This window comes from Malaclemys terrapin, chromosome 1 (assembly GCF_027887155.1).
Source record: "Malaclemys terrapin pileata isolate rMalTer1 chromosome 1, rMalTer1.hap1, whole genome shotgun sequence".
Taxonomy (NCBI): Eukaryota; Metazoa; Chordata; order Testudines; family Emydidae; genus Malaclemys; species Malaclemys terrapin.
Genome location: NC_071505.1, coordinates 152,960,741 through 152,987,651, shown reverse-complemented (window position 1 = coordinate 152,987,651; position 26,911 = coordinate 152,960,741). Strand labels below are relative to the sequence as shown.

At 48.8% G+C, this 26,911-nt stretch overlaps 3 protein-coding genes across 4 annotated transcripts in view; 1 reads left to right on the top strand and 2 right to left on the bottom strand.

The window, feature by feature from the left end:
* CCDC191 (coiled-coil domain containing 191) overlaps positions 1–26,911 on the bottom strand; it is a 48,176-nt gene that overhangs the window by 7,574 nt on the left and 13,691 nt on the right. The window contains exons 6-12 of one of the 2 annotated variants that reach the window (XM_054043761.1): positions 25,799–25,995; positions 24,806–24,956; positions 22,235–22,425; positions 21,004–21,253; positions 19,006–19,481; positions 18,270–18,361; positions 46–128 (exon numbers count right to left, since the gene is read on the bottom strand). In XM_054043761.1, coding sequence (XP_053899736.1) covers positions 46–128; positions 18,270–18,361; positions 19,006–19,481; positions 21,004–21,253; positions 22,235–22,425; positions 24,806–24,956; positions 25,799–25,995 — 1,440 coding nt within the window. Of the gene's footprint in view, positions 1–45; positions 129–18,269; positions 18,362–19,005; positions 19,482–21,003; positions 21,254–22,234; positions 22,426–24,805; positions 24,957–25,771; positions 25,996–26,911 lie in introns of both variants that reach the window. The other variant, XM_054043752.1, reaches the window with a different exon arrangement.
* LOC128845313 (myb/SANT-like DNA-binding domain-containing protein 2) lies at positions 6,947–9,244 on the top strand. Its single transcript, XM_054043840.1, has 2 exons — positions 6,947–7,857; positions 8,851–9,244. The coding sequence occupies exons 1-2, from the start codon at positions 7,281–7,283 to the stop codon at positions 9,135–9,137; spliced, it is 864 nt and encodes a 287-aa protein (XP_053899815.1). The 5' UTR covers positions 6,947–7,280; the 3' UTR covers positions 9,138–9,244.
* Positions 9,958–11,749, bottom strand: LOC128845317 (uncharacterized). The gene is made up of 2 exons (XM_054043855.1): positions 11,345–11,749; positions 9,958–10,351 (listed from the first exon to the last, which is right to left on the bottom strand). The coding sequence occupies exons 1-2, from the start codon at positions 11,745–11,747 to the stop codon at positions 10,065–10,067; spliced, it is 690 nt and encodes a 229-aa protein (XP_053899830.1). The 5' UTR covers positions 11,748–11,749; the 3' UTR covers positions 9,958–10,064.

Here is a 26,911-nt window from a genome sequence, read left to right as displayed (position 1 = left end):
CACTCTCAGATGAGGTGTCTCAGTTTAACTCTCGGCTTTACTTACCAGTTTCTCCTCCTCTCTTTTTCTCTTGGCCTCTTCCAGTTCCTTCCTCCGTTCTGCTCGGTGAATTGCTCTTTCTTCCATGGCTAGAGAATTAGGACCAACGGGACACGAGGATTAGTATATACGAGCTACAAGGCCATGGTAGCAGTTTGGGAACAGGACAAATGTGCAGTTCTGTCTCCAAACTCTCACTCAAGCTTGGCTTGGCACGGTCAGTGTTGAGGAGCTCGGGTCCCACCAGCTCTTCAGTCTGGCAGTGCAGTGGAGGACTTGTGGGAAGAGTTGGGAGTGCCTGACATTGGTTATGACTGACCCCCTGTGGCCACCTCTCAGAGCAACATTGATGGGCTCTGGTAGGAGCCATGGCAAGAGTTTCTGTAACACAGAACCTTTAAGGAGGTAAATGCAGAGAATCTGTTCCTTTCCTCTTTCCCATCCCTATGAGACACACGATGGCCTTAGTAAGAAGCTCTATAGCCAAGCTCCATTCAGGTGGTTCCCGGATAGTTCCCTCTAAGGTGCGCGCCTGGGCGGCGGCACACAAGAGAATGAAGGGCACCCACCTAATTAATGGAGCCATGCAGATGTGGCTCCACTAATTAGGTGCCTGGACTCTGGAGAAGATGCACATGTAAGGTGAGGTGGTGGCCTTGGAGGGAATAGGGGGTAAGTGGGAGGGGGAAGAAGGAGTGGGGGGAATTTGGGACATGCAGAGCTGAAGTGACCAGAGAAAGAGGCGATTTTCCCCAGCTCCAGGGCTGTGGCTGCCGGGGAGAGACCCCCCTCCTTCCCAGCATCAGCTTGGGGGTTGCCGTGGCGGAGGAGAGAGGGCACACCCATCGCATTAGAAAGGTAAGACTACTGATATTAAAATATGAGTTGTGTGCATTTATTTGTAGAACAAAAAAAGTTAATTATTATTAAGGTTTTTTTTTATAGAGAGCTTTTATCCAAAGCGTTTTACAATAGTTAGCTAACAGTACAAACAACATTTGGAAAGATCATTAAGTGGTCCGCCAAGACCCTCAGCAATTTTCAAGTTGTCTGCGGAAAAAAAGTTTGAGAACCACTATGCTAAGGATATTGAGCAGCTAGTACAAGAGTGCAGGTTCAATATAATGGTACAGGACATTCTACAAGCAGCCCTTCTCCATTCCTGGAAATGGCCAGTTTAGGTGTAGCAGAGTGTTCACACTGATTTTGCTTGAGAAGATACGCAATGCTTCCTTGCAGTGCTTGGGGCATCATTCAATGTGATTATAAATTATTCCAGCATCCACAACAGTCTCATGTAGCTAGTCAGCAAAAATGACCCACACCTGGGTAACTAATACAAAAGGAGACTCAATCCCCCAGAAGGCCTCATGTCTTTGCAATTTTGTTTTTACTGAATGGATGTGCTTGTCCATTGAAGCCTCTGCCAGCAGAAGAGAGACCTCACATTGGAAATAAACCCTGCCTAGATGGTCAGCTTCCACCCATCAGATCTGGGATCACAAAGATCACAAAAAACCCTGGGGGTTCACGTATCTGAGTGAACAATTGATTTGAGACCAGAGGTTGGTCCATGGCAGAGTGATTGGGCTGATTTTTGACTTCTACTGTTCAAAGTCACAGCTTACCATGTAGTGCTAGAGTTAAAACGGCAAGAACTAAGAGAGAGAGAGCATAAGCTAAAAAGGCCTCTCAGCAAATGTCGGCCTGATGCATGTATCATAGCAAAGCTCCTACCCAAGGTATTAAGATGGGCATCTCTTATTGAGTGGAGAAAGCTGGGTTATGGGCCTGATAGGAGATGCCTTTGCTCTACACTCCTCAAAAGTGATGAGTTTTGTCCTAAGTACAAAAAGACAAAGTGTCCAAGGATGGGACTGAATAGATTCACTCTCCCTGTGGTAACTGAAAACGGACTTACAAGGCCGGAGCAGAGAGAGAGAGAGAGTTGCCAGCATGACAATGAAGAGTCAATCGGGCACGGTCCCTAGGTTTTACTCTTCTATGCTCAGGCCAGCCACAGAAAACATACCTTGTCACCACGTGGCTGGCACTTTAAAAGGAGATGGGTCTAAGCCAGGGCTTAATTTGTGCCAGGGCTGAGCCCCAGCACCGCTAGGCATCCCAGTTCATAGCCCCGGCACCTCGGGGCTGAGCAGTTCGTAGCCCCGGCACCTTGGGGCTGGCTGCATCAGTTATACATGTAAAAAAATTGCTTGAGCCTCAGCACGTCTTTCATTATAAATTAAGCACTGGTCTCAGCCCCAGGTGTGACATGGCCAACTGTACTGCCCAGGTGGGGACATGTGACCGGTGGGTCATGTGATTCAATAAGGGCCTCTTGGATAAATGACAGAGAGGCCTGGATAGAGGGGTGACCCAGAGGTAGCAGGGGAGAGAAACTTCATCAGTGGCCCAGCTGCTGAGAGCAGCTAGGCTCTTGCAGGGACCCTGAGAAACCAGGAAAGCAGCAGAGGGGTTTGCCTGATGACCTCTTGGAGCCAGAGAATTGGACAAGACAGGCAGAGGCCTGGGTAGGAAAAGCCTGGGAGTGGCTGCTTCAATTATTTTTAGACCTTAAGGATGGTTTGAATTATTCTGAACTTTATGTTAATAAACCAGACCCCAAGAAGGGCTGCTCTTATTGGACATGTGACAAGAGTCCAGGAGGGGAAACTGAGGCAGAGTGCCACAGAGCTGCCACAAGGGGGTGCTTAGGAGGCAGCTCTTGCTGCAACCTTCAAGAGACAGCCTCTCCATCCTACAATGGCTGGGGCTGTTATCTCCCTTACCAGTAAAAACTGGCAGTACTCATCAGTCAGACTTTGAGAACAGTCCCATGGAGGATTTTTTTCCCTTGATCCTTCTGTTTGGGTGCAGAGGTGCAATGCAATCTCCAAGAGACCTGGACAGATTGGCTGGTGAGAGAGAGGACTTCAGGATGGAGCTCTTCATGTTATTCTGACTCTTGGGGTATGTGTTCAGTTATTGAGATGCCACTGCTTCTCACACGCCTTTTGTGAGATCATTTGAAATGCAGCACTCTCATTGGTCAGCAGAGAGGGTGAAATCATCATCAAGGTGTCATAGTGCTCATGACCTCATCTCTCCTGTATGTTCTGTCAGGGCTAGTCTTTGCCCCTCAGTGTCAAGAGTGAGGCAGTGACAGGTGCAGTCAACAACCAAAGGCAGTTCAGTCTTTTTATCACAATAAAGAAATTGCTTCCCCAGTTCTGCCAGGGATTTCCCAGCCAGGCGGTTTTGCTGTTGGAGATGGGCCCAAGTCAAATGGATCTGGATTTTGATCCCCTCCTTCAAAGACTTGCGGGGGAGGAGGGGGGATTGGTTCAGCCGCATCTCTAGTTGATACAGTGATAACAACAGAGCAGGGCAGTGGGAACCATCAGAAAAGCATCTCATCTTCCAATAGGTAAGTGCAATGAGTCACTGGACTGTACTTATCAGGAGTTAGTAGGGAGTGAGGGAGAGAAAGAAGAGGCTCACAGGTCTCCCTGAGATCTGACTAACTGATATACCCATAATAAACACTAGAGATGAGACTGGGGTGCTAAATTCAGATCCAGATTTCAAACACCACAGTGTCTGAATCCTGGGTATGGTTGGATTCATTATAGGGATTGCGGGGGTGAGGGTGAACAGCTCTGAAATTCTGGTCCAGATCCTGGTTCAGATTCCAAACCTCCCCAGAGTTTGGGAGTCCTTTGATCTGTGAATTTGGTTCAGGCCCCTCCCCAGTTAGTACAGCCCGATACTGGCTGAAATGGGGCAGCTTGAGAGAAAGTAAGAGACACGGGTAATGACCGAGGTGTTAAATCTATGCAACACAGCACAGAAAGGACCCATGGGCTGAGGGGACTTGATGAGTGTTGATACATTTCTGCCAGAGAACAGAATAAAGAGCGAACAGGAATTATTCACGGCTTCACATGGTAGTAGGAGCAGTAGCAACGGCCAAAGCCAAAGAGGGGGATACAGAGCTGAGACACTAGGGAAACATATTAACAGTGATAGGGATTGGTTATTGGAATGAACTAGCAGGGGCAGTTCCACCAGTGCAGAGATTCATGAACAGCTGAGGAAAGGCTTTAGCACAAATGGCATTCGGGTGGGATTTTTAATAGTCCCTAAGTGAGGTAGGAGCATAATCAAAATCAATGGGACTTGTATCCCAGGGCACTTTTGCAGATCCCATCCATAGTCATTAAGCAGGCTTCAGACACGATGATCTATTGTCCATAACTCTTTATCAATGTTTTTCTCTCCTTTTCTCATGTATAGTTTTCTCTCTTTCATACAGTTCCTTTCCTATCTGTCTCTCCCTTCATGCCTGTCTTGAACTTTCTGGCTTAGTGGATCTTCTATTCTATATTAGTTTTTGCCTCTTTTTAATAATTGCAAAGCATCTTGGTTAAGATTAATTTTTTTTTTTTTTGGCCCGAGGATGTTTCCTGGCCCTACTGTGCATGATTTTATGGACTCCGTTGCCTTGAATGGAACCAGAAAACTAGTTGTAAAAGGAAGAACAAGGATTCAATTCTGGTGGAAGTTGGGTGGTTGAATAGACAGGCACAAATAGTGGACTGGGGAAATGCAGCAACCCCATAGGGGAGCTGTAATTCAAAAGGGCTGTCTCACTGGGGATGTCACATTGGCGATGGCACCATATTTCTATCACTGTCTTTCATGTCCCAGGCCCTTGGGGTCAGGCTGGGGGATAGGGAGGCAGAGCCAAAACCACGCCAACTGTACCATTTTGCTAGACTAATTAAACTTCTCTGCACAGGTCTCGCAATGACAAGCATCTCCAACCGACAAAGAGGGAGAGGCACAAAGTGCTGCAGCAAGAGACTGGGGCCCATAAGCAAAGCACCCCAGGCCCCTCAGGGCAGCACCAGCCACTCTCCACAAAGAACCATCTCCCACTGATGCATGTTAAAGGGAATCAGGTGCCAGGACTCTGGAAAGTGGATGCTGAGAGATCTATGGAGCACAGGAGCTGGATCTAGCCAAAATAAATGCTGCCTTTCCCCTAAGGGGATTTCCTGCACATGCAAATGCAGGTTCAGGTATTACTCAGCTGGGAAGGAGGGGCATGGTTGAGAGCAGTGGGTCTGGAAGGTAACTTCCCATCTGGTGTGATCTTAGGGGATGGTCTGGAGGAACAAACTAAGATGGCCTGTATTGTTAGAGATGGAATAACATTAGTCCCAAGTGGCCTAGAACAGCCTTGGAGCTCCTCTGGGCTAAGCAGATGGCACCAGCTTATCCTTATTTGTGACCTTAGCAATGGTTAGCATGTGGAACTAGATTTGGAGTCTGAGGAGAATCCAGCTGTAAGTACCTACCAAAATCCGTGGTTACTTCCTTTGTCCTATGGTGGTACTGCAATGGAGTGTCCACCTCACACAAGGCAGAGCAGATTATTAGGACAGTTAACCTGACAGGCTGCAGCTGGGGGACAGCCAGGACTGAAAGACTAATTGATGATGAAGCCCAGTGGGGCAGGGGCAGGCTGAGCTTGTATACAGCCAGCAAGCTGAGACCAGAAGGGGGCTGCAGAGAAACAGTCTGCAGTTGTTCTCTGGAAGAAGGGAGGTGTGTTTGGGGCTACACAGTCTGGCGAGAAGTCAGAGGGGGAAATAGCCTCTAGTTACTCCCCGTGAGAAGGAGTAAGGGCTGGTAAACCCAGAGAAGGGGGGCCAGAGACTAAAGCAGGGAAGTAGGAAGGCATCTAGGAAAATAGCAGCAGTGTCTGTGAGCAAGCAGACTGTAGTTGCTAGACATGAGGTCCCTGGACTAGAACCTGGAGTAGTGGGTGGGTCTGGGTTCCCCACCAGCTGCTGGAAGAGTAGCAATGGACCTGCCCCTGGACTGGAAGACTGTCTGGAGCAGCATAACAACAGCTGGTCCAGTGATATTTTGATACTGTAGAAGGGGAGGACTGTACAGTGGCCTGACCGGAAGGCTCAGCCACGAAGAGGAAGAGGGAGTTCTGGGATGGGAGGAGGAGCACGGTGTGAGCAACTGTGGGAAGTGGGGGCATCAGACCGGAATAGAGCCAATCCCCAGACATGGCCACCAGATGTCCCCGTGGTGAGTAACGAACCCTGTGACAGGTATCAAGTATCAGAGGGGTAGCTGTGTTAGTCTGGATCTGTAAAAAGCGACAGAGTCCTGTGGCAACTTATAGACTAGCAGACGTATTGGAGCATACGTCTGACAAAGTGGGTATTCACTTATGCTCCAATACGTCTGTTAGTCTATAACGGGGGTCGGCAACGTTTGGCACGCGGCTCGCCAGGGTAAGCACCCTAGCGGGCCGGGCCAGTTTATCTACCTGCTGACGCGGCAGGTTCGGCCGATCGCGGCCCTCATTGGCCGCGGTTCGCCGTCCCGGGCCAATGGGGGTGGCGGGAAGCGGCGCAGGTGAGGGATGTGCTGGCTGCGACTTCCCGCCGCCCCCATAGGCCCGGGACGGCGAACCGCGGCCAATGAGGGCCGCGATCGGCCGAACCTGCCGCGTCAGCAGGTAAATAAACTGGCCCCGCCCGCTAGGGTGCTTACCCTGGCGAGCCGCGTGCCAAACGTTGCCGACCCCTGGTCTATAAGGTGTCACAGGACTCTTTATCGCTTGTGATAGGTATCGTAGATTGCTCTATGTTGTCTGAAGAACATCTGCTATTTTACACTCTGCAATGGAACAGGTCTGAGCAGCACCTGATCCTGCATTGTGTTCTCTTGATTATAATTTTAGTCACTGGGATGTCTGTAGAGAAACACCCATTAATGCTGGAGAAGTGCTTACCCGCCTAGAGCAGCAGAGAGTCTGAGGCCTGGTCTACACTAGGAGGTTATGTCGAATTTAGCAGCGTTAAATCGAATTAACTCTGCACCCGTCCACACAACAAAGCTATTTAGTTCGACATAGAGGTCTCTTAAATTCGACTTCTGTACTCCTCCCCAACGAGGGGAGTAGCGCTAAATTCGACATGGCCATGTCGAATTAGGGTAGGTGTGGATGGAAATCGACGTTAATAGCTCCGGGAGCTATCCCACAGTGCACCACTCTGTTGACGCTCTGGACAGCAGTCCGAGCTCGGATGCTCTGACCAGCCACACAGGAAAAGCCCCTGGAAAATTTGAATTCCTTTTCCTGTCTGGGCAGTTTGAATCTCATTTCCTGTTTGGACATCGTGGCGAGCTCAGCAGCACTGGCAACGATGCAGAGCTCTCCAGCAGAGATGGCCATGCAATCTCAGAATAGAAAGAGGGCCCCAGCATGGACTGATCGGGAAGTCTTGGATCTGATCGCTGTGTGGGGCGATGAGTCCGTGCTTTCCGAGCTGCGATCGAAAAGACGGAATGCAAAGATATACGAGAAGATCTCAAAAGCCATGACAGAGAGAGGATACAGCCGGGATGCAACGCAGTGCCGCGTGAAAATCAAGGAGCTGAGACAAGGGTACCAGAAGACCAAAGAGGCAAACGGACGCTCCGGATCCCAGCCCCAGACATGCCGTTTCTATGAGGCACTGCATTCCATCCTAGGTGCGGCCGCCACCACTACCCCACCACTGACCGTGGACTCTGAGGATGGGATATTGTCGACGCCCGCTTCCTCGGAGATGTTAGCGGACGGGGAAGATGAGGAAGGAGATGAGGAGGACGAGGCAGTCGACAGCGCTTACAACGCTGATTTCCCAGACAGCCAGGATCTCTTCATCACCCTCACCGAGATCCCCTACCAACCGTCCCCAGGCGTTAACCCGGACCCAGAATCAGGGGAAGGATCAGTCGGTAAGTGTTATAAACATGTAAAGATTTATTTTGAACAGAACATTAATATTAACAGTGGGTTTTTCATGATTACTTTGCCCTAGGCGCTTAAAGTTTTAGTCTTTGGCAGTGCAACTACTGCCAAAAAATCTAACAATGTCCGGTTTATCATGATTGGTTTGCCCTAGGCGCTCTACTGTTTAGTCCTTGCCAGTGCAGCTACAGTAAAATTCGGTCCATATGTCCGGGGATAGAGCTGAAATCCTCATGGGACATCTCCATGAAGCTCTCCTGGAGGTAATTGGAAAGCCTTTGCATGAGGTTCCTTGGGAGAGCGGCCTTGTTGTGTCCTCCGTAGTAGGAAACGTTCCCGCGCCAGGCTAGCAGCAAGTACTCCGGGATCATTGCCTTGCAGAGCATGGCGGCATACGGCCCTGGTCTTTGCAGGCTTTCACAAAGCATGCGTTCTCTGTCGCTCTCTGAAATCCGCATCAGAGTGATGTCGCTCATGGTGACCTGCTTTGAATTAGGGGAATGTTAGTATTGGGACTGCTTGCCTGTTCCTTTACAGAACTGTAACCGGCGGTTTACAGCCATGCGGTGGAGGCGGGAGAGGGGCAGCATACAGGGATCTTTCCCGGGGACAGCCCCGAGGGGGTGGGACAGGGGCAGAGTTCATGCTTGCTGGATTGCTGGCAGCAGGAACTGGCCAACGCTAGGAGCATTGCTTTGAACGTGAAAGTAGGGCAGTGCTATTATTACAGTTTTAAGCTGCCACAAGTCTACAGCTTACCATGTCAGCCTGCTACCCAAATTCCGCTGTCCGGCCGCGCTTGTCTGATCTGCACTGCAAGACCCCAGGCACTGAATGCGAAGGCCGAAAATTCGACCTTGTCCTGAGTGCGCATGTGATAGGTGCTGTGCATGGTCTTGTTCACAGAGAAAGACTATGTTCTTTGTTCACCAAAAAATTTATCTTTCTGAGGAATTCACTCCCTTTTTCCCATCCCACAGCTGTGACTGTCTCCCAACCTACCCTGGCATCACACTCCCAGAGGCTGGCGCAGGTTAGGCGTAGAAAGAAAAGGACACGGGACGACATGTTCTCAGAACTTATGGGCTGCTCCCGAGCCGAGGCAACCCAGCAGACCCAGTGGAGGGAGAACATGTCGCAATACCAGCGAGCACACAGCGAACGGGAGGAGAGGTGGCGGCAGGAAGACCAGCAGGCGACTCAAACGCTGCTTGGACTAATGAGGGAGCAAACGGACACGCTCCGGCGCCTTGTGGATGTTCTGTAGGACCGGAGGCAGGAGGACAGAGCCCCGCTGCAATCTATCTGTAACCACCCTCCCCCGCCACAAAGTCCCATACCCCCCTCACCCAAAGTACCAAGAAGGAGGGGCAGCAGAGTCCGTCAAAACTGTCACTCCACCCCTGCAGACTGCTCAAGTACCAGAAGGCTGTCATTCCCCAAAATCTGATAAGTCCTTTCCTTCCCGCCTCACCCAAGCTCCCAATCCCAGTTTCATCCCCTAATGGTGTAGTTGCTAATAAAAAATAAGTTTCTGTTAATTACTGTTTCCATCATGGTTTTTTTAGAGGACAGTCTGTTTGAACGGGGGGAAGGGAGTTGGTAATTGGACAGGACAGTCACCTTTACTAGGGTTGAAACTGGGACGCAGACTGTGGTGGGGAGCGGTTTGGTGTAGTGATGCAAAGGACGCTTCTAAACTCGAGGAATGACATGCTCCTACTTCTAGAGTGGTCCGCACTGGTGGACTGTTTTTTTCAATGGAGCCTGCCACCCCTCCTGTTCGGGACTGTGTGTGTGTGTGGGGGGGCTATGTGACTTTCTGTACCCTAGTAAAGGTGACTGTCCTGTCCAATTACCAACTCCCTTCCCCCCGTTCAAACAGACTGTCCTCTAAAAAAACCATGATGGAAACAGTAATTAACAGAAACTTATTTTTTATTAGCAACTACACCATTAGGGGATGAAACTGGGATTGGGAGCTTGGGTGAGGCGGGAAGGAAAGGACTTATCAGATTTTGGGGAATGACAGCCTTCTGGTACTTGAGCAGTCTGCAGGGGTGGAGTGACAGTTTTGACGGACTCTGCTGCCCCTCCTTCTTGGTACTTTGGGTGAGGGGGGTATGGGACTTTGTGGCGGGGGAGGGTGGTTACAGATAGATTGCAGCGGGGCTCTGTCCTCCTGCCTCCGGTCCTACAGAACATCCACAAGGCGCCGGAGCGTGTCCGTTTGCTCCCTCATTAGTCCAAGCAGCGTTTGAGTCGCCTGCTGGTCTTCCTGCCGCCACCTCTCCTCCCGTTCGCTGTGTGCTCGCTGGTATTGCGACATGTTCTCCCTCCACTGGGTCTGCTGGGTTGCCTCGGCTCGGGAGCAGCCCATAAGTTCTGAGAACATGTCGTCCCGTGTCCTTTTCTTTCTACGCCTAACCTGCGCCAGCCTCTGGGAGTGTGATGCCAGGGTAGGTTGGGAGACAGTCACAGCTGTGGGATGGGAAAAAGGGAGTGAATTCCTCAGAAAGATAAATTTTTTGGTGAACAAAGAACATAGTCTTTCTCTGTGAACAAGACCATGCACAGCACCTATCACATGCGCACTCAGGACAAGGTCGAATTTTCGGCCTTCGCATTCAGTGCCTGGGGTCTTGCAGTGCAGATCAGACAAGCGCGGCCGGACAGCGGAATTTGGGTAGCAGGCTGACATGGTAAGCTGTAGACTTGTGGCAGCTTAAAACTGTAATAATAGCACTGCCCTACTTTCACGTTCAAAGCAATGCTCCTAGCGTTGGCCAGTTCCTGCTGCCAGCAATCCGGCAAGCATGAACTCTGCCCCTGTCCCACCCCCTCGGGGCTGTCCCCGGGAAAGATCCCTGTATGCTGCCCCTCTCCCGCCTCCACCGCATGGCTGTAAACCGCCGGTTACAGTTCTGTAAAGGAACAGGCAAGCAGTCCCAATACTAACATTCCCCTAATTCAAAGCAGGTCACCATGAGCGACATCACTCTGATGCGGATTTCAGAGAGCGACAGAGAACGCATGCTTTGTGAAAGCCTGCAAAGACCAGGGCCGTATGCCGCCATGCTCTGCAAGGCAATGATCCCGGAGTACTTGCTGCTAGCCTGGCGCGGGAACGTTTCCTACTACGGAGGACACAACAAGGCCGCTCTCCCAAGGAACCTCATGCAAAGGCTTTCCAATTACCTCCAGGAGAGCTTCATGGAGATGTCCCATGAGGATTTCAGCTCTATCCCCGGACATATGGACCGAATTTTACTGTAGCTGCACTGGCAAGGACTAAACAGTAGAGCGCCTAGGGCAAACCAATCATGATAAACCGGACATTGTTAGATTTTTTGGCAGTAGTTGCACTGCCAAAGACTAAAACTTTAAGCGCCTAGGGCAAAGTAATCATGAAAAACCCACTGTTAATATTAATGTTCTGTTCAAAATAAATCTTTACATGTTTATAACACTTACCGACTGATCCTTCCCCTGATTCTGGGTCCGGGTTAACGCCTGGGGACGGTTGGTAGGGGATCTCGGTGAGGGTGATGAAGAGATCCTGGCTGTCTGGGAAATCAGCGTTGTAAGCGCTGTCGACTGCCTCGTCCTCCTCATCTCCTTCCTCATCTTCCCCGTCCGCTAACATCTCCGAGGAAGCGGGCGTCGACAATATCCCATCCTCAGAGTCCACGGTCAGTGGTGGGGTAGTGGTGGCGGCCGCACCTAGGATGGAATGCAGTGCCTCATAGAAACGGCATGTCTGGGGCTGGGATCCGGAGCGTCCGTTTGCCTCTTTGGTCTTCTGGTACCCTTGTCTCAGCTCCTTGATTTTCACGCGGCACTGCGTTGCATCCCGGCTGTATCCTCTCTCTGTCATGGCTTTTGAGATCTTCTCGTATATCTTTGCATTCCGTCTTTTCGATCGCAGCTCGGAAAGCACGGACTCATCGCCCCACACAGCAATCAGATCCAAGACTTCCCGATCAGTCCATGCTGGGGCCCTCTTTCTATTCTGAGATTGCATGGCCATCTCTGCTGGAGAGCTCTGCATCGTTGCCAGTGCTGCTGAGCTCGCCACGATGTCCAAACAGGAAATGAGATTCAAACTGCCCAGACAGGAAAAGGAATTCAAATTTTCCAGGGGCTTTTCCTGTGTGGCTGGTCAGAGCATCCGAGCTCGGACTGCTGTCCAGAGCGTCAACAGAGTGGTGCACTGTGGGATAGCTCCCGGAGCTATTAACGTCGATTTCCATCCACACCTACCCTAATTCGACATGGCCATGTCGAATTTAGCGCTACTCCCCTCGTTGGGGAGGAGTACAGAAGTCGAATTTAAGAGACCTCTATGTCGAACTAAATAGCTTTGTTGTGTGGACGGGTGCAGAGTTAATTCGATTTAACGCTGCTAAATTCGACATAACCTCCTAGTGTAGACCAGGCCTCAGACTCTCTGCTGCTCTAGGCGGGTAAGCACTTCTCCAGCATTAATGGGTGTTTCTCTACAGACATCCCAGTGACTAAAATTATAATCAAGAGAACACAATGCAGGATCAGGTGCTGCTCAGACCTGTTCCATTGCAGAGTGTAAAATAGCAGATGTTCTTCAGACAACATAGAGCAATCTACGATACCTATCACAAGCGATAAAGAGTCCTGTGACACCTTATAGACCAGGGGTCGGCAACGTTTGGCACGCGGCTCGCCAGGGTAAGCACCCTAGCGGGCGGGGCCAGTTTATTTACCTGCTGACGCGGCAGGTTCGGCCGATCGCGGCCCTCATTGGCCGCGGTTCGCCGTCCCGGGCCTATGGGGGCGGCGGGAAGTCGCAGCCAGCACATCCCTCACCTGCGCCGCTTCCCGCCGCCCCCATTGGCCCGGGACGGCGAACCGCGGCCAATGAGGGCCGCGATCGGCCGAACCTGCCGCGTCAGCAGGTAGATAAACTGGCCCGGCCAGCTAGGGTGCTTACCCTGGCGAGCCGCGTGCCAAACGTTGCCGACCCCCGTTATAGACTAACAGACGTATTGGAGCATAAGTGAATACCCACTTTGTCAGACGTATGCTCCAATACGTCTGCTAGTCTATAAGTTGCCACAGGACTCTGTCGCTTTTTACAGATCCAGACTAACACAGCTACCCCTCTGATACTTGATACCTGTCACAGGGTTCGTTACTCACCACGGGGACATCTGGTGGCCATGTCTGGGGATTGGCTCTATTCCGGTCTGATGCCCCCACTTCCCACAGTTGCTCACACCGTGCTCCTCCTCCCATCCCAGAACTCCCTCTTCCTCTTCGTGGCTGAGCCTTCCGGTCAGGCCACTGTACAGTCCTCCCCTTCTACAGTATCAAAATATCACTGGACCAGCTGTTGTTATGCTGCTCCAGACAGTCTTCCAGTCCAGGGGCAGGTCCATTGCTACTCTTCCAGCAGCTGGTGGGGAACCCAGACCCACCCACTACTCCAGGTTCTAGTCCAGGGACCTCATGTCTAGCAACTACAGTCTGCTTGCTCACAGACACTGCTGCTATTTTCCTAGATGCCTTCCTACTTCCCTGCTTTAGTCTCTGGCCCCCCTTCTCTGGGTTTACCAGCCCTTACTCCTTCTCACGGGGAGTAACTAGAGGCTATTTCCCCCTCTGACTTCTCGCCAGACTGTGTAGCCCCAAACACACCTCCCTTCTTCCAGAGAACAACTGCAGACTGTTTCTCTGCAGCCCCCTTCTGGTCTCAGCTTGCTGGCTGTATACAAGCTCAGCCTGCCCCTGCCCCACTGGGCTTCATCATCAATTAGTCTTTCAGTCCTGGCTGTCCCCCAGCTGCAGCCTGTCAGGTTAACTGTCCTAATAATCTGCTCTGCCTTGTGTGAGGTGGACACTCCATTGCAGTACCACCATAGGACAAAGGAAGTAACCACGGATTTTGGTAGGTACTTACAGCTGGATTCTCCTCAGACTCCAAATCTAGTTCCACATGCTAACCATTGCTACGGTCACAAATAAGGATAAGCTGGTGCCATCTGCTTAGCCCAGAGGAGCTCCAAGGCTGTTCTAGGCCACTTGGGACTAATGTTATTCCATCTCTAACAATACAGGCCATCTTAGTTTGTTCCTCCAGACCATCCCCTAAGATCACACCAGATGGGAAGTTACCTTCCAGACCCACTGCTCTCAACCATGCCCCTCCTTCCCAGCTGAGTAATACCTGAACCTGCATTTGCATGTGCAGGAAATCCCCTTAGGGGAAAGGCAGCATTTATTTTGGCTAGATCCAGCTCCTGTGCTCCATAGATCTCTCAGCATCCACTTTCCAGAGTCCTGGCACCTGATTCCCTTTAACATGCATCAGTGGGAGATGGTTCTTTGTGGAGAGTGGCTGGTGCTGCCCTGAGGGGCCTGGGGTGCTTTGCTTATGGGCCCCAGTCTCTTGCTGCAGCACTTTGTGCCTCTCCCTCTTTGTCGGTTGGAGATGCTTGTCATTGCGAGACCTGTGCAGAGAAGTTTAATTAGTCTAGCAAAATGGTACAGTTGGCGTGGTTTTGGCTCTGCCTCCCTATCCCCCAGCCTGACCCCAAGGGCCTGGGACATGAAAGACAGTGATAGAAATATGGTGCCATCGCCAATGTGACATCCCCAGTGAGACAGCCCTTTTGAATTACAGCTCCCCTATGGGGTTGCTGCATTTCCCCAGTCCACTATTTGTGCCTGTCTATTCAACCACCCAACTTCCACCAGAATTGAATCCTTGTTCTTCCTTTTACAACTAGTTTTCTGGTTCCATTCAAGGCAACGGAGTCCATAAAATCATGCACAGTAGGGCCAGGAAACATCCTCGGGCCAAAAAAAAAAAAAATTAATCTTAACCAAGATGCTTTGCAATTATTAAAAAGAGGCAAAAACTAATATAGAATAGAAGATCCACTAAGCCAGAAAGTTCAAGACAGGCATGAAGGGAGAGACAGATAGGAAAGGAACTGTATGAAAGAGAGAAAACTATACATGAGAAAAGGAGAGAAAAACATTGATAAAGAGTTATGGACAATAGATCATCGTGTCTGAAGCCTGCTTAATGACTATGGATGGGATCTGCAAAAGTGCCCTGGGATACAAGTCCCATTGATTTTGATTATGCTCCTACCTCACTTAGGGACTATTAAAAATCCCACCCGAATGCCATTTGTGCTAAAGCCTTTCCTCAGCTGTTCATGAATCTCTGCACTGGTGGAACTGCCCCTGCTAGTTCATTCCAATAACCAATCCCTATCACTGTTAATATGTTTCCCTAGTGTCTCAGCTCTGTATCCCCCTCTTTGGCTTTGGCCGTTGCTACTGCTCCTACTACCATGTGAAGCCGTGAATAATTCCTGTTCGCTCTTTATTCTGTTCTCTGGCAGAAATGTATCAACACTCATCAAGTCCCCTCAGCCCATGGGTCCTTTCTGTGCTGTGTTGCATAGATTTAACACCTCGGTCATTACCCGTGTCTCTTACTTTCTCTCAAGCTGCCCCATTTCAGCCAGTATCGGGCTGTACTAACTGGGGAGGGGCCTGAACCAAATTCACAGATCAAAGGACTCCCAAACTCTGGGGAGGTTTGGAATCTGAACCAGGATCTGGACCAGAATTTCAGAGCTGTTCACCCTCACCCCCGCAATCCCTATAATGAATCCAACCATACCCAGGATTCAGACACTGTGGTGTTTGAAATCTGGATCTGAATTTAGCACCCCAGTCTCATCTCTAGTGTTTATTATGGGTATATCAGTTAGTCAGATCTCAGGGAGACCTGTGAGCCTCTTCTTTCTCTCCCTCACTCCCTACTAACTCCTGATAAGTACAGTCCAGTGACTCATTGCACTTACCTATTGGAAGATGAGATGCTTTTCTGATGGTTCCCACTGCCCTGCTCTGTTGTTATCACTGTATCAACTAGAGATGCGGCTGAACCAATCCCCCCTCCTCCCCCGCAAGTCTTTGAAGGAGGGGATCAAAATCCAGATCCATTTGACTTGGGCCCATCTCCAACAGCAAAACCGCCTGGCTGGGAAATCCCTGGCAGAACTGGGGAAGCAATTTCTTTATTGTGATAAAAAGACTGAACTGCCTTTGGTTGTTGACTGCACCTGTCACTGCCTCACTCTTGACACTGAGGGGCAAAGACTAGCCCTGACAGAACATACAGGAGAGATGAGGTCATGAGCACTATGACACCTTGATGATGATTTCACCCTCTCTGCTGACCAATGAGAGTGCTGCATTTCAAATGATCTCACAAAAGGCGTGTGAGAAGCAGTGGCATCTCAATAACTGAACACATACCCCAAGAGTCAGAATAACATGAAGAGCTCCATCCTGAAGTCCTCTCTCTCACCAGCCAATCTGTCCAGGTCTCTTGGAGATTGCATTGCACCTCTGCACCCAAACAGAAGGATCAAGGGAAAAAAATCCTCCATGGGACTGTTCTCAAAGTCTGACTGATGAGTACTGCCAGTTTTTACTGGTAAGGGAGATAACAGCCCCAGCCATTGTAGGATGGAGAGGCTGTCTCTTGAAGGTTGCAGCAAGAGCTGCCTCCTAAGCACCCCCTTGTGGCAGCTCTGTGGCACTCTGCCTCAGTTTCCCCTCCTGGACTCTTGTCACATGTCCAATAAGAGCAGCCCTTCTTGGGGTCTGGTTTATTAACATAAAGTTCAGAATAATTCAAACCATCCTTAAGGTCTAAAAATAATTGAAGCAGCCACTCCCAGGCTTTTCCTACCCAGGCCTCTGCCTGTCTTGTCCAATTCTCTGGCTCCAAGAGGTCATCAGGCAAACCCCTCTGCTGCTTTCCTGGTTTCTCAGGGTCCCTGCAAGAGCCTAGCTGCTCTCAGCAGCTGGGCCACTGATGAAGTTTCTCTCCCCTGCTACCTCTGGGTCACCCCTCTATCCAGGCCTCTCTGTCATTTATCCAAGAGGCCCTTATTGAATCACATGACCCACCGGTCACATGTCCCCACCTGGGCAGTACAGTTGGCCATGTCACACCTGGGGCTGAGACCAGTGCTTAATTTATAATGAAAGACGTGCTGAGGCTCAAGCAATTTTTTTACATGTATAACTGATGCAGCCAGCCCCAAGGTGCCGGGGCTACGAACTGCTCAGCCCCGAGGTGCCGGGGCTACGAACTGCTCAGCCCCGAGGTGCCGGGGCTATGAACTGGGATGCCTAGCGGTGCTGGGGCTCAGCCCTGGCACAAATTAAGCCCTGGCTTAGACCCATCTCCTTTTAAAGTGCCAGCCACGTGGTGACAAGGTATGTTTTCTGTGGCTGGCCTGAGCATAGAAGAGTAAAACCTAGGGACCGTGCCCGATTGACTCTTCATTGTCATGCTGGCAACTCTCTCTCTCTCTCTGCTCCGGCCTTGTAAGTCCGTTTTCAGTTACCACAGGGAGAGTGAATCTATTCAGTCCCATCCTTGGACACTTTGTCTTTTTGTACTTAGGACAAAACTCATCACTTTTGAGGAGTGTAGAGCAAAGGCGTCTCCTATCAGGCCAGGCCTTAGTGTGGATACACACGTTTGACTTTGTAATATCGATTCCACATATTCGATTTAAGTAAAATCGAACTACTCTCGTAGTGTAGACATACCCTGAGTGAAGCAAACTGTGGAATATCTAGGCTCATGCACTAAAGATGCTGAAGACACACTTGGGTGCTGAAAAGGCTGCAGCCAGGCAGGCACCACAGCCAAAAAACTATGTTACTGTATTTTTGTTATTCCTTGGTATGTTTAAAATATTACTATGGCTACATTTTGGGAAACCTTTCAAGCTGGTTAAGGGCTTACCTAAGTTTATACAACGCACAGGCCCTGGGAATGGTTAAAGAAACCTGATATTGCTTTAATAAATGCAACCTCCTGATCTCTGATGACATTTACACACCACTTGATATAGACTGCAGGGGGGAAGGGTGTGAAATCACATGGGATGGCAAATGGGAAGGGAAGCCAGATAGCTTTTGTCTCTACAGCTATAGCCTGCAGTGAAAGGGATAAAGTGTGAAGTGAACAAGATGCCAGCTCTATAATTTCTTGTGGAAAAATCGAGCATGGTCTTTGGGGACAACCACTCACTTTGGTTTACTGACCACAAACCACAGAACTTGCAAGGACCCATATGCTCCAAATGCCTGACTTGGATATTAAAGGGCCAGACCCTGTAACAAGCTGCCAGTGCACGCTTAAAGCAATCCATCCTGTTGTTGTTTAGTAGCTTTGATCCTGCTGGGAGGGAATTGAGTGGGTTTTGCTCATGCACTGTTGAACACCCATATGGAGGAGGGATGTGGACAGGAAAGAGATGCTATTCTATGGGAAGAGGGCAGGAATGGCCTTTACTACCAAGCAGAACGATACCTTTCAGTATGGGATGAGCTGAGGTCAGATTTGAGCTCCTCCTGCTTTGGGTCACTGTCTTTGTGCTCTCTGGCTCCAAAGGCACAGGTGAACTGTGAAGTGAAAGAAAAAAGAAACTAGTATCATCACCTTCCATAGCAAGGAGGCCTTGTGTATAATAATCAAGGGTGAGAGTTGGGATTCATGGTTTCTATTCTCTGTTTTGCTGCAGTCTCATTGTGTGACCTTGGGGAAATCACGCAGCCTCTCTCGGTCCCAGTTTCCCCATCTGTAAAACAGGATTAATGACATATTCCTACATCACAAGAGGGTTGTGAGACTCAAGTAATTAGCGCCTGTGAAGTGTTTTAAGATCCTTGGCTGAAGGATGTTACAGAAGCACAAAGTACTGATAGTGTTGTTGTACTAAATAAATCCACTTTGCTCCTATCTTTAACAACAATAGAGCATTTGGCATCCCAAGGTGCCTTACAAGTTTAACATGCCTTTGGGGCAATGCAAAACAGTCAGAGCAGCATCAAGGATCTGGCCCAGCTAACACCAGGCTTGGGACTGGCTCAAAAGGAAGAGCAACACCTAGTGCACCATTAACACCACTTTCAGCTGCACAGAGGCATTACGTGGAGGTCTACCATGCAAGTGCTGACCCAAATGACCTTGTTCGGCTTGTGAACAGGAGTAAGGTGCTCTGGATAGTACAGTCCACCCACACTATGGCTCAGTAAGGTGGCTGTACCTTAAAGATGACACACTCTTGCAGCTTGACGGAGCCCCTCTCTTCAGCATTTTTTCCTTAGTTTTTGGGACTGGATTGTTGAGTGCCATGGTGACAGCTGTGGCTTGCTCCGCCTCTTGCTTAGCCCTCCTCAGCCGTTGGTTTCCCTGCAGTTCGAGGATCACCTCTTGCTGTTTTTGAAGCTGCCTCCTCTGCTCCTCAATCAGCTGCTGCTGGAAGGCATGGCGATGCTCAAAGTGGCCCCTGAAGGCAGGGGCCACTTTTTTGCCAGGTGCCCCAAACCATTGTATGGGACTGACTGTTTGATTACTGGATTCGGCGTGATCCTGTGAATTCACAGCAGCATGTTGTAGGGTAACCTGCCAGGCATACTTGGGCTTCTTGCATGAATGAAGACTGGGGGTCTGACCAGCACCCCGACAACAGGGTTCTACAGGATTGATGGGCTCCTCCTGAAGAAGGGGCGTTTCAGTCACCTGCAAGGGAAGGATTCTGCACTGACTGAAGTCAAGACCTCTGCTGCCCTTGAAGAGCTAGGAGCATTTTTCTGAATGGAGCAACCGTGAAATCAGTCTGAGAGGCAGGGTAACCTCAGGTGTGTACTCTCGATACAATTCTTACCAATAGTAGTTCTGTCCCAGGGTGGGAGGAGGTACAGAAGCTACAAAGTAGCTCTACACCATCCAAGACTCCTGAACTGGCCAAGTCCATCTGGTTTATGGCTGGTATGTACTCCTGGGGCATCAGACAGGATTCTTGTGGGGAGGCCTTGTGGCTCAGAATTTTTGTAATGCAGTTGATGACACAGGGGATATTAATTCAGTGAGAGGGTCTAAACCCAAACAACGTTAATGCCATCTTATTTGGACGGAGGTGTTCTGATTAGGCATTAAGGCTAAGATTAAAAGAAACACAGCTGCGACAAGGTGGTCTACAGGACCAATCTATCTGGCTAATTAAGGAAAACGTAAAAGGGACTGATTCACTATGATACTACTCTGGCTTTACACCACAGAGCTGCACTGAAATTAAAGTAGTTACACGGTCATAGAATTAGAGCATAGTGACAAACCAGGCCCAAACTTTAAGACACGTGGCCTTCCCTCTTAGAATTGTATGATTAGGGAATACTTGAGACTCAGATCTACTTCCTAGGCCAAATTCTGCCCTCAATTACAAACATGATGCTCCCATTAGAATGGTGTATCTCTGTGAAGAAACTGTCCCACTGGGGTTGCAAAGATGGAACTGGGGAATTTTGCTTTCACTTATCCCCATTCAACCCCACTGAGCTCAGAAGTTACACTGGTGTAAGTGAAGGAAAAGTCTGGCCTGACAGGAGTATATATTCATTTTTTATCTATATTATGGTAGCACCTAGAGGCCCCAATCAAGTATCAGGGCCCTATTATGCTAGGAACGATACACACCTAAGGAAGATGGTCCTGCCCGACAGTTTACAATCCAATTGTGCACACACTTATTCTTTTCTTTGATGTGCATTACCTGGACACTTCCTGGGCCAAATTCAGCTCTCGCATTCTTTAAAGTCGAGAGGGTTGCACTCTGTTTAACCAAGGGCAGAATTGAGCACTTTCTTCTAATACCCTGGTTTTAGTCAACCTACATGGTTCTTTGGCATATTGAGTCATTTAAAAAAAAAAAAAGTGACTTTAATCTCCCTTCAAAAGAGATCCCGAGGGCGCATGCCTCAATTTGGTAGCCGATATATGGTGGGATTATACTTTGAAAGCACAAGAGGCGGATTTATTTTTTTGAAGTCTACTACCTTCCCATCCACCTCTGATCTTTAAAGACTTGTTTCTAGAGTGCCTGAACTACTGCTGGAATGTGCACGTGACATCGCAGGTGCATGAAGCTGCACTAGGAGAGTGCCCGTTCCTGTGTCATAAAACACCACAGAGGTTAACTTTTAGAGCTATGATTAATCACTGTGGGAGGGACTGGGATGAGGAACCGTATGGGAAAGAAATTTACCTCCTCTTGCCTCACAGATTGATTCTGGGTCACCTGTCTCATCCTGGTCCTGCCGACATCCCATGATCCGTCTGTGCCAAGTTTCCCCACTGATGCTGCCTCCAGCAGCTGCGCCATCTTCTTCCTAGTTTCCTCCTGTTTCAATTGTAGCTCTCTCTTTTCAGCCTCGGCTCGGCTCCAGAGCTGCCACTCTATAAAGCAGCTCCGTAAAACCTGTTTCCGATTATGCTCAATAGCCAACTGTTTTTTCCTGGAAAATAAAGCACTTCCATTAACAACAGACATTGAACAGGCCTCTCTCCTAGCCTGCTTAAAATGAATATACCCCGCTCTTATCTAGCACTTCTCATCAGTGGATCTCCAAGGGCTTTACAAAAGAACTGAGTGTCATTATCTCCATTTTAAAGATGGGGAAATGGAGACACCAAGACCTGAAGTGACTTGCCCAAGGACACCCAGCAGGCTAGTGGCAGAGCTGGGCCTAAAAACCCAGGTCTCCTGCGTCCCATCCCAGTGCTCTATCCATTAGGCAACACTGTCTTGCCAGGTGGTGGCATTTACCAAATGGGTGGAGCAATCCAGAACAGATCATAAGATTTCATATTTTTCCGAGTTCTGCTTGATATCACTTGATTCTGGAAGACTTTGAAAACCATCAACTATTTAAATATAGTTATTTAAATATATTTTCCTGCTTGTTTTACAGTCCCCATCCATTCTTATCTTTGTGCTATAAGACGAGTAAAAGGGATATACTGTTGCCCTCTCCAGCTGTCTGGAGGTGAGGGATAGCCCCACTTGCAAAATATGCTGCTGTCTATGGGGAGTCCAACCAGCAAGCTCCTTCTTGAAGGTATCAGGCCTAACTAATCGCTGATGTAACTCCAATCGATGAGTGGACTAATCAGGGATGAATTTGGCTCTTCATGTGCTTGGGGCCTGGAGGAAAGAGTGAGCCAATGAAAGAGGTTCCATGAAGGACACCCAAACAGAGAAACTGGAGGTTGTTGGAAAGAGGTGTTCAAGTCCCTGCTCAGATCCAGCTTTGTTTCAGTCTATGCCATGGTGTCTCCAACTGCAGGTGACGTGTAGATTTACTAGAAACAAGGCTTTCCACACACTCATAAACAGACCATACCATTTCACAACCCTCCGCTTAGCACTAGACTCTGTTTGAAGGCTGCTAGCTTCTGTGTGAGAAGGAGGCATTCCATAGGCTAAGGGCCACTACCTGTTTTGATCCCTGAGATGAGTCTCCAACTGCTCAGTCTCTTGCTTCAACTTCTGGACCCATGTATAATCCCTCCAGGCTCGCAGGGCCTTCAGCTGGCACTTCCAGTCAGCAAGCGCCCTGGCTTTCCCCATTTTAATCCTATGATCCAGAATGAATTTGTACCAAGCGGAGAAATGCTGCTGTAGGCACTGCAGTGAAAAGGTGTATAGAGCCAGTGAGCAAGAACATTTCAACACACAAATGCTGATCCTCACAATCCTTCTCTTGGCCTTTCCTTTTGAATAACCTTATATCTTCAAACCCCCACAGCAAACACTTCCGGAGGGTGGAGAACTAATGTGAAGAGAGCAATGCTTATTGTGCAGTTCTACTGTGAAAACTGACTGTAAAAATAGCATCACGGGACTCCATGTTTATTGTTTCAAGGTGACTCCAAAGCAAAATGTGCTCAATTTACAAGTAAAAAGGAATAAACCATGAGAGAGAAATATAAATTCTAGAATCAGGATTGTCCTTAAATCTAGAAAGCATACGATTCTAGAGAAGACTGCCCTCTATGTAGAACTTTTTCAAATTACTCCATAAACTATAAGCTGCTCTTTAAAGACCAAGCACAAACGGGACAATTCCCAGTCCTAAAATTTACAATGTGACCTAGACTCACTGTCATCACTGGGAAGCTAAAGTTTTCTCCCAAGGAGTAATCATACTGGCTACCTCTAGGAGTGATTTACCTTGGACAGAAGAGCAATTTGCTATCTAATCTACCTCTTAATTCTAGCCCTGTCACTGGAGATGCTGTTCATTTTGATCCTCCAAGTGGGTCAGCTCATAACAATTCGTCAGCTGTTCCTCTTCTGGCATAATGTACTGTATTAATTGTATCAACATTCTCAGACATGGAAATCCAAACAGAGAATTATGAAGAGGACAAAATGTCAACACGCTAGCTACTTAAGTTAATAATGAAGGATTCATTATTGCTTATCTCTGCTCAGCTGTAGTTTCTGCCCTTGAAAATGTACAGCTCAGATTATACCAGTCATAAATCCCCCTGTAGTTTCATTTGGACTCTTCGCTCCCTGTCTTAAATTGTGGTGTAATGTTGCTGTGCACATTCCCTCCAGCAGCAGTAGCATTTGAGTTATAGACAAAGTGATCCTTTGGGATAGCGGGCTTCTCAACTTGAGTGCTATGGGATTCTTCTGTATTAAATGTGCTTAAGGTATATATGATGTAAGTGATGATTCCTTCTATATTAATTAAAAATATATTATGGGGTCATTCATGCTGCCACACGAGGAACCTTATTCCTTATAATGTTTACTCACTCTATAGGGTGTTCAATACAAAAGGGTCTTTTCATTTCCACATGTTTAATAAACCTAAATTTTTAGCACAGACTTTGTCTTGCTGTTTAAGACTTTCCCTTCCACTCTGCAAACTCTGTCTTTGACAGTTAGCAGAAATGGCAAGGGAAATGTCTGGGGAAACACATAGAAGTTCCTGTGCCTGCATCTGTGTTTCATGAGACAAAGTGTATTTGGTCTCGGCAGGCAAGTCTGTAAGACAGATTGTTTCCTATTGGCTGTTTTAACCAAGTTGCATCACCTAAAACTATAACTTGACATTAAGAAGTGAGGAGACAGGTTTATTATGTGCCATTGCAGGAAACCTGAAACTTCATGGCCAGTCAACATTCCTGTCCTGGATTATTTTTCTGAATTATGAGGGGTGGGAGAAAGTGCTCAGGGCATATGTCCAACAGCGAACCATGGCCACTGGGAGCTGCAAGGGGCCGTAGCTGCAGACGGTCGTCAGTAAAATGTCTCGTGGCCTGCAATCAGATTACCCAGATGGGCCACGTGCGGTTCGCGTGCTACAGGTTGCCCACCACTGCTCTTGGAGCTTCCCCAAGGGGCCACAGTGCTTCATGGAATCTCCACAACCGCACATCCTGTGACCTCACCCCCTGGCCTGCCTCAGCCTGCTCCCAACCTTTCCTATGCCAAGGAATGAGGGAGTCCTCAAAGGGCAGCCCTATGGCTGGCTCCACAGTGCTTATAGCAGAAGTGGGTCTTTTAGGGCCCCTTTATACCAGTTTAGACCTTTTACTTCATGCTGAAGGGCTGGACTGGGGGTGAGGATCTCAACATGAGTTTTTCAAGGCACCCTCTGTGTGTCTGCTTGATCTATCACACTGGGCTGCTCTCTGCCCACAACTGCTCCAACAGCGAAGTTTTACCCACAACTCCCTTTGAAGCCCCACTGGAGAAACTGAGAGACATTAAGTGACTTGCCCGTGGACACCCAGCAACAGAATAAGGATTAGGATTCAGGAGTCCCTTGCTCCCAGTTCCCTGTTCTAACCACTAGGAAACAGTTCCCCAAGCCATTCTCTACTTTCTCTCTCAATGGATCTTTTATCTTACTCTCCCTACACAAGACACTCAGGAGGAGGCAGAAGGCCTGGCAGCCAGGGCTTTTGACTTCAGTGAGAGTTGCGTGAGCACATAGCTGAGGGCAGAATTTGGCTCAGAGTGCTAAATATAGGAGGAGGATGCTCACTCTCTGGTTTTCACTGTGAATCTTGCTCAGCAGCTCTTGCAATCTCCTTTGTTTCTCCTCTTTCTCCTGCTTCTGGGTCTTTGGTGTAGTGTGAGACAGGCCCACCGCTGCCAATTTCTGAGCTTTTTCTAATTCTTGCCTCTTCCTCTCTCTGCAAGTAAGACAAACACCAAGAACCAAAGGTAGACAGTAAATAAAGGGAGTACTTCAGTATGGGTCTCACCCCCTTCCGAACCAATCCTGTGAGAATGACCTCTGTAGCTTTGACAGATGATAGCTACTGAAGCCCAGCCTTTATCGAGAACAGGGGTAGCATTGGGATTTGGGTGCCCAGTGCCCATGAGCTACACAAATTCAACACAGTCAGGAAGGGGTTCCAGTAAACAGCAGTAAGAGGGAATTGGGATGTCAAGAAAGCACATATGGAGAACTAGGATCTCATAGATGCCTATGGAGATAAGTGGCCATCGCAGTGCCCCCTGGGGACTGCAGCACTGTGGAAGGTATGAGCCCTATGGAGCTCCTAAGCTCAGCAGAAGCAAAGACTCTGCCTCTGCAGAGCTTTGAGCTCCATCGGACAGGCACGTTCTTTCCCCTCTCTAAAGAGAGGATGTCTCCAATTTTAAATGCCAGAGTTTTGACGTGTACAAGTTGATAGATGTCGGCATTTGATTCCTTCTTTCAATCTGTCAGCTTCTGTGAAGTAACTAGAGACAGTAATGTAACTAGAGACAGTAATGACGCTGCCTCCAGGATTAGTCATTTAAAAATATATACGTTATGAGAGGTCAGGGCCCCAGGAGGCAGATTTCCTTTGAAACTACCCTGTCTTCTATTTTTAGAGAGCTCACTGCAGCCAGAAGCTGACGACTGAAGAAATTCCCTATCATTTGGGGTTCATAGGCCCTGTAGCCCAAATGACTAGATGGAGCTTGAGTTCCACTCTCCCTCCCCACCCCATTTTACATTCTTCGTGCTTCTCCCATGATGTGCCTCTTCTCTGCCATCTCCTTCCGCAGCTTCACCATCTCCCGCTGGATCTCCTCCTCCTCCTTCCTGGCCTTCAAAGCCTGCCTTTTGTTCTCCTCCTGCACTCGCTGCTTGGCCTCAGCCAGGGCTAATTTTTTCAGGGTCTTTTCTCGTCTCTGGAGCTCTAGCTCCTTCTGACGCCTTAAACAGTTTTCTTTAACCTGGGAATCAAGACACAGCAATGAGTCAAGGCAGCGGTAGTGACAAGAGTTATATCATCTGAAGAAAGGCTTCTGGGAGTCTCTTTGAACTGAGAGGGTGGATCTCAATCAGGTTGCCAATACACAGATGGCCACACCACACAAAATCTCATTCTTTCATTGTACTTCCCTATTGATTGGTCCAATTCCACCTATCCCTTGTCCTACACTTAGACTGTAAGTTCTGTGGGGCACGGATTGTCTGTTTGTTCATTGTTTGTATAGTACCTAGCACAGTGGGGTCCTGGTCCCTGGCTGGGGCTTCTGGGGTGTGATGATGATGATGATAATAAAGAAGCTATCATCTCTATATTTGGCATTAACTGGATATGATTGTGTTCTTAGGCACACTATTAGGGGAGTGGGATGGGGTATGTTAACCCCATACTGGTCAGGAAGGGGTTAACAAGCTGCAGTGTCTACAATGAACCCCGCCCTGCTATACTTGTTCTTGAGTCAGGCCTGGAAAGAGGAGTTAAAAAGAGGGAAGCAGAATGGCAGCTTCTGTATTGTGTGAGAAGCCTGGTTGTAGCCAGGAGCTGATTGGAGGCTATGGTCTGCTAGAGCTTCCCTGTGGGAGGATAGGCCTGATCCTGACTGTGATTTAAACATAGAATCATAGAATATCAGGGTTGGAAGGGACCTCAGGAGGTCATCTAGTCCAACCCCCTGCTCAAAGCAGGACCAATCCCCAACTAAATCATCCCAGCCAGGGTTTCATCAAGCCTGACCTTAAAAACCTCTAAGGAAGGAGATTCCACCACCTCCCTAGGTAACCCATTCCAGTGCTTCACCACCCTCCTAGTGAAAAAGTTTTTCCTAATATCCAACCTAAACCTCCCCCACTGCAACTTGAGACTATTACTCCTTATTCTGT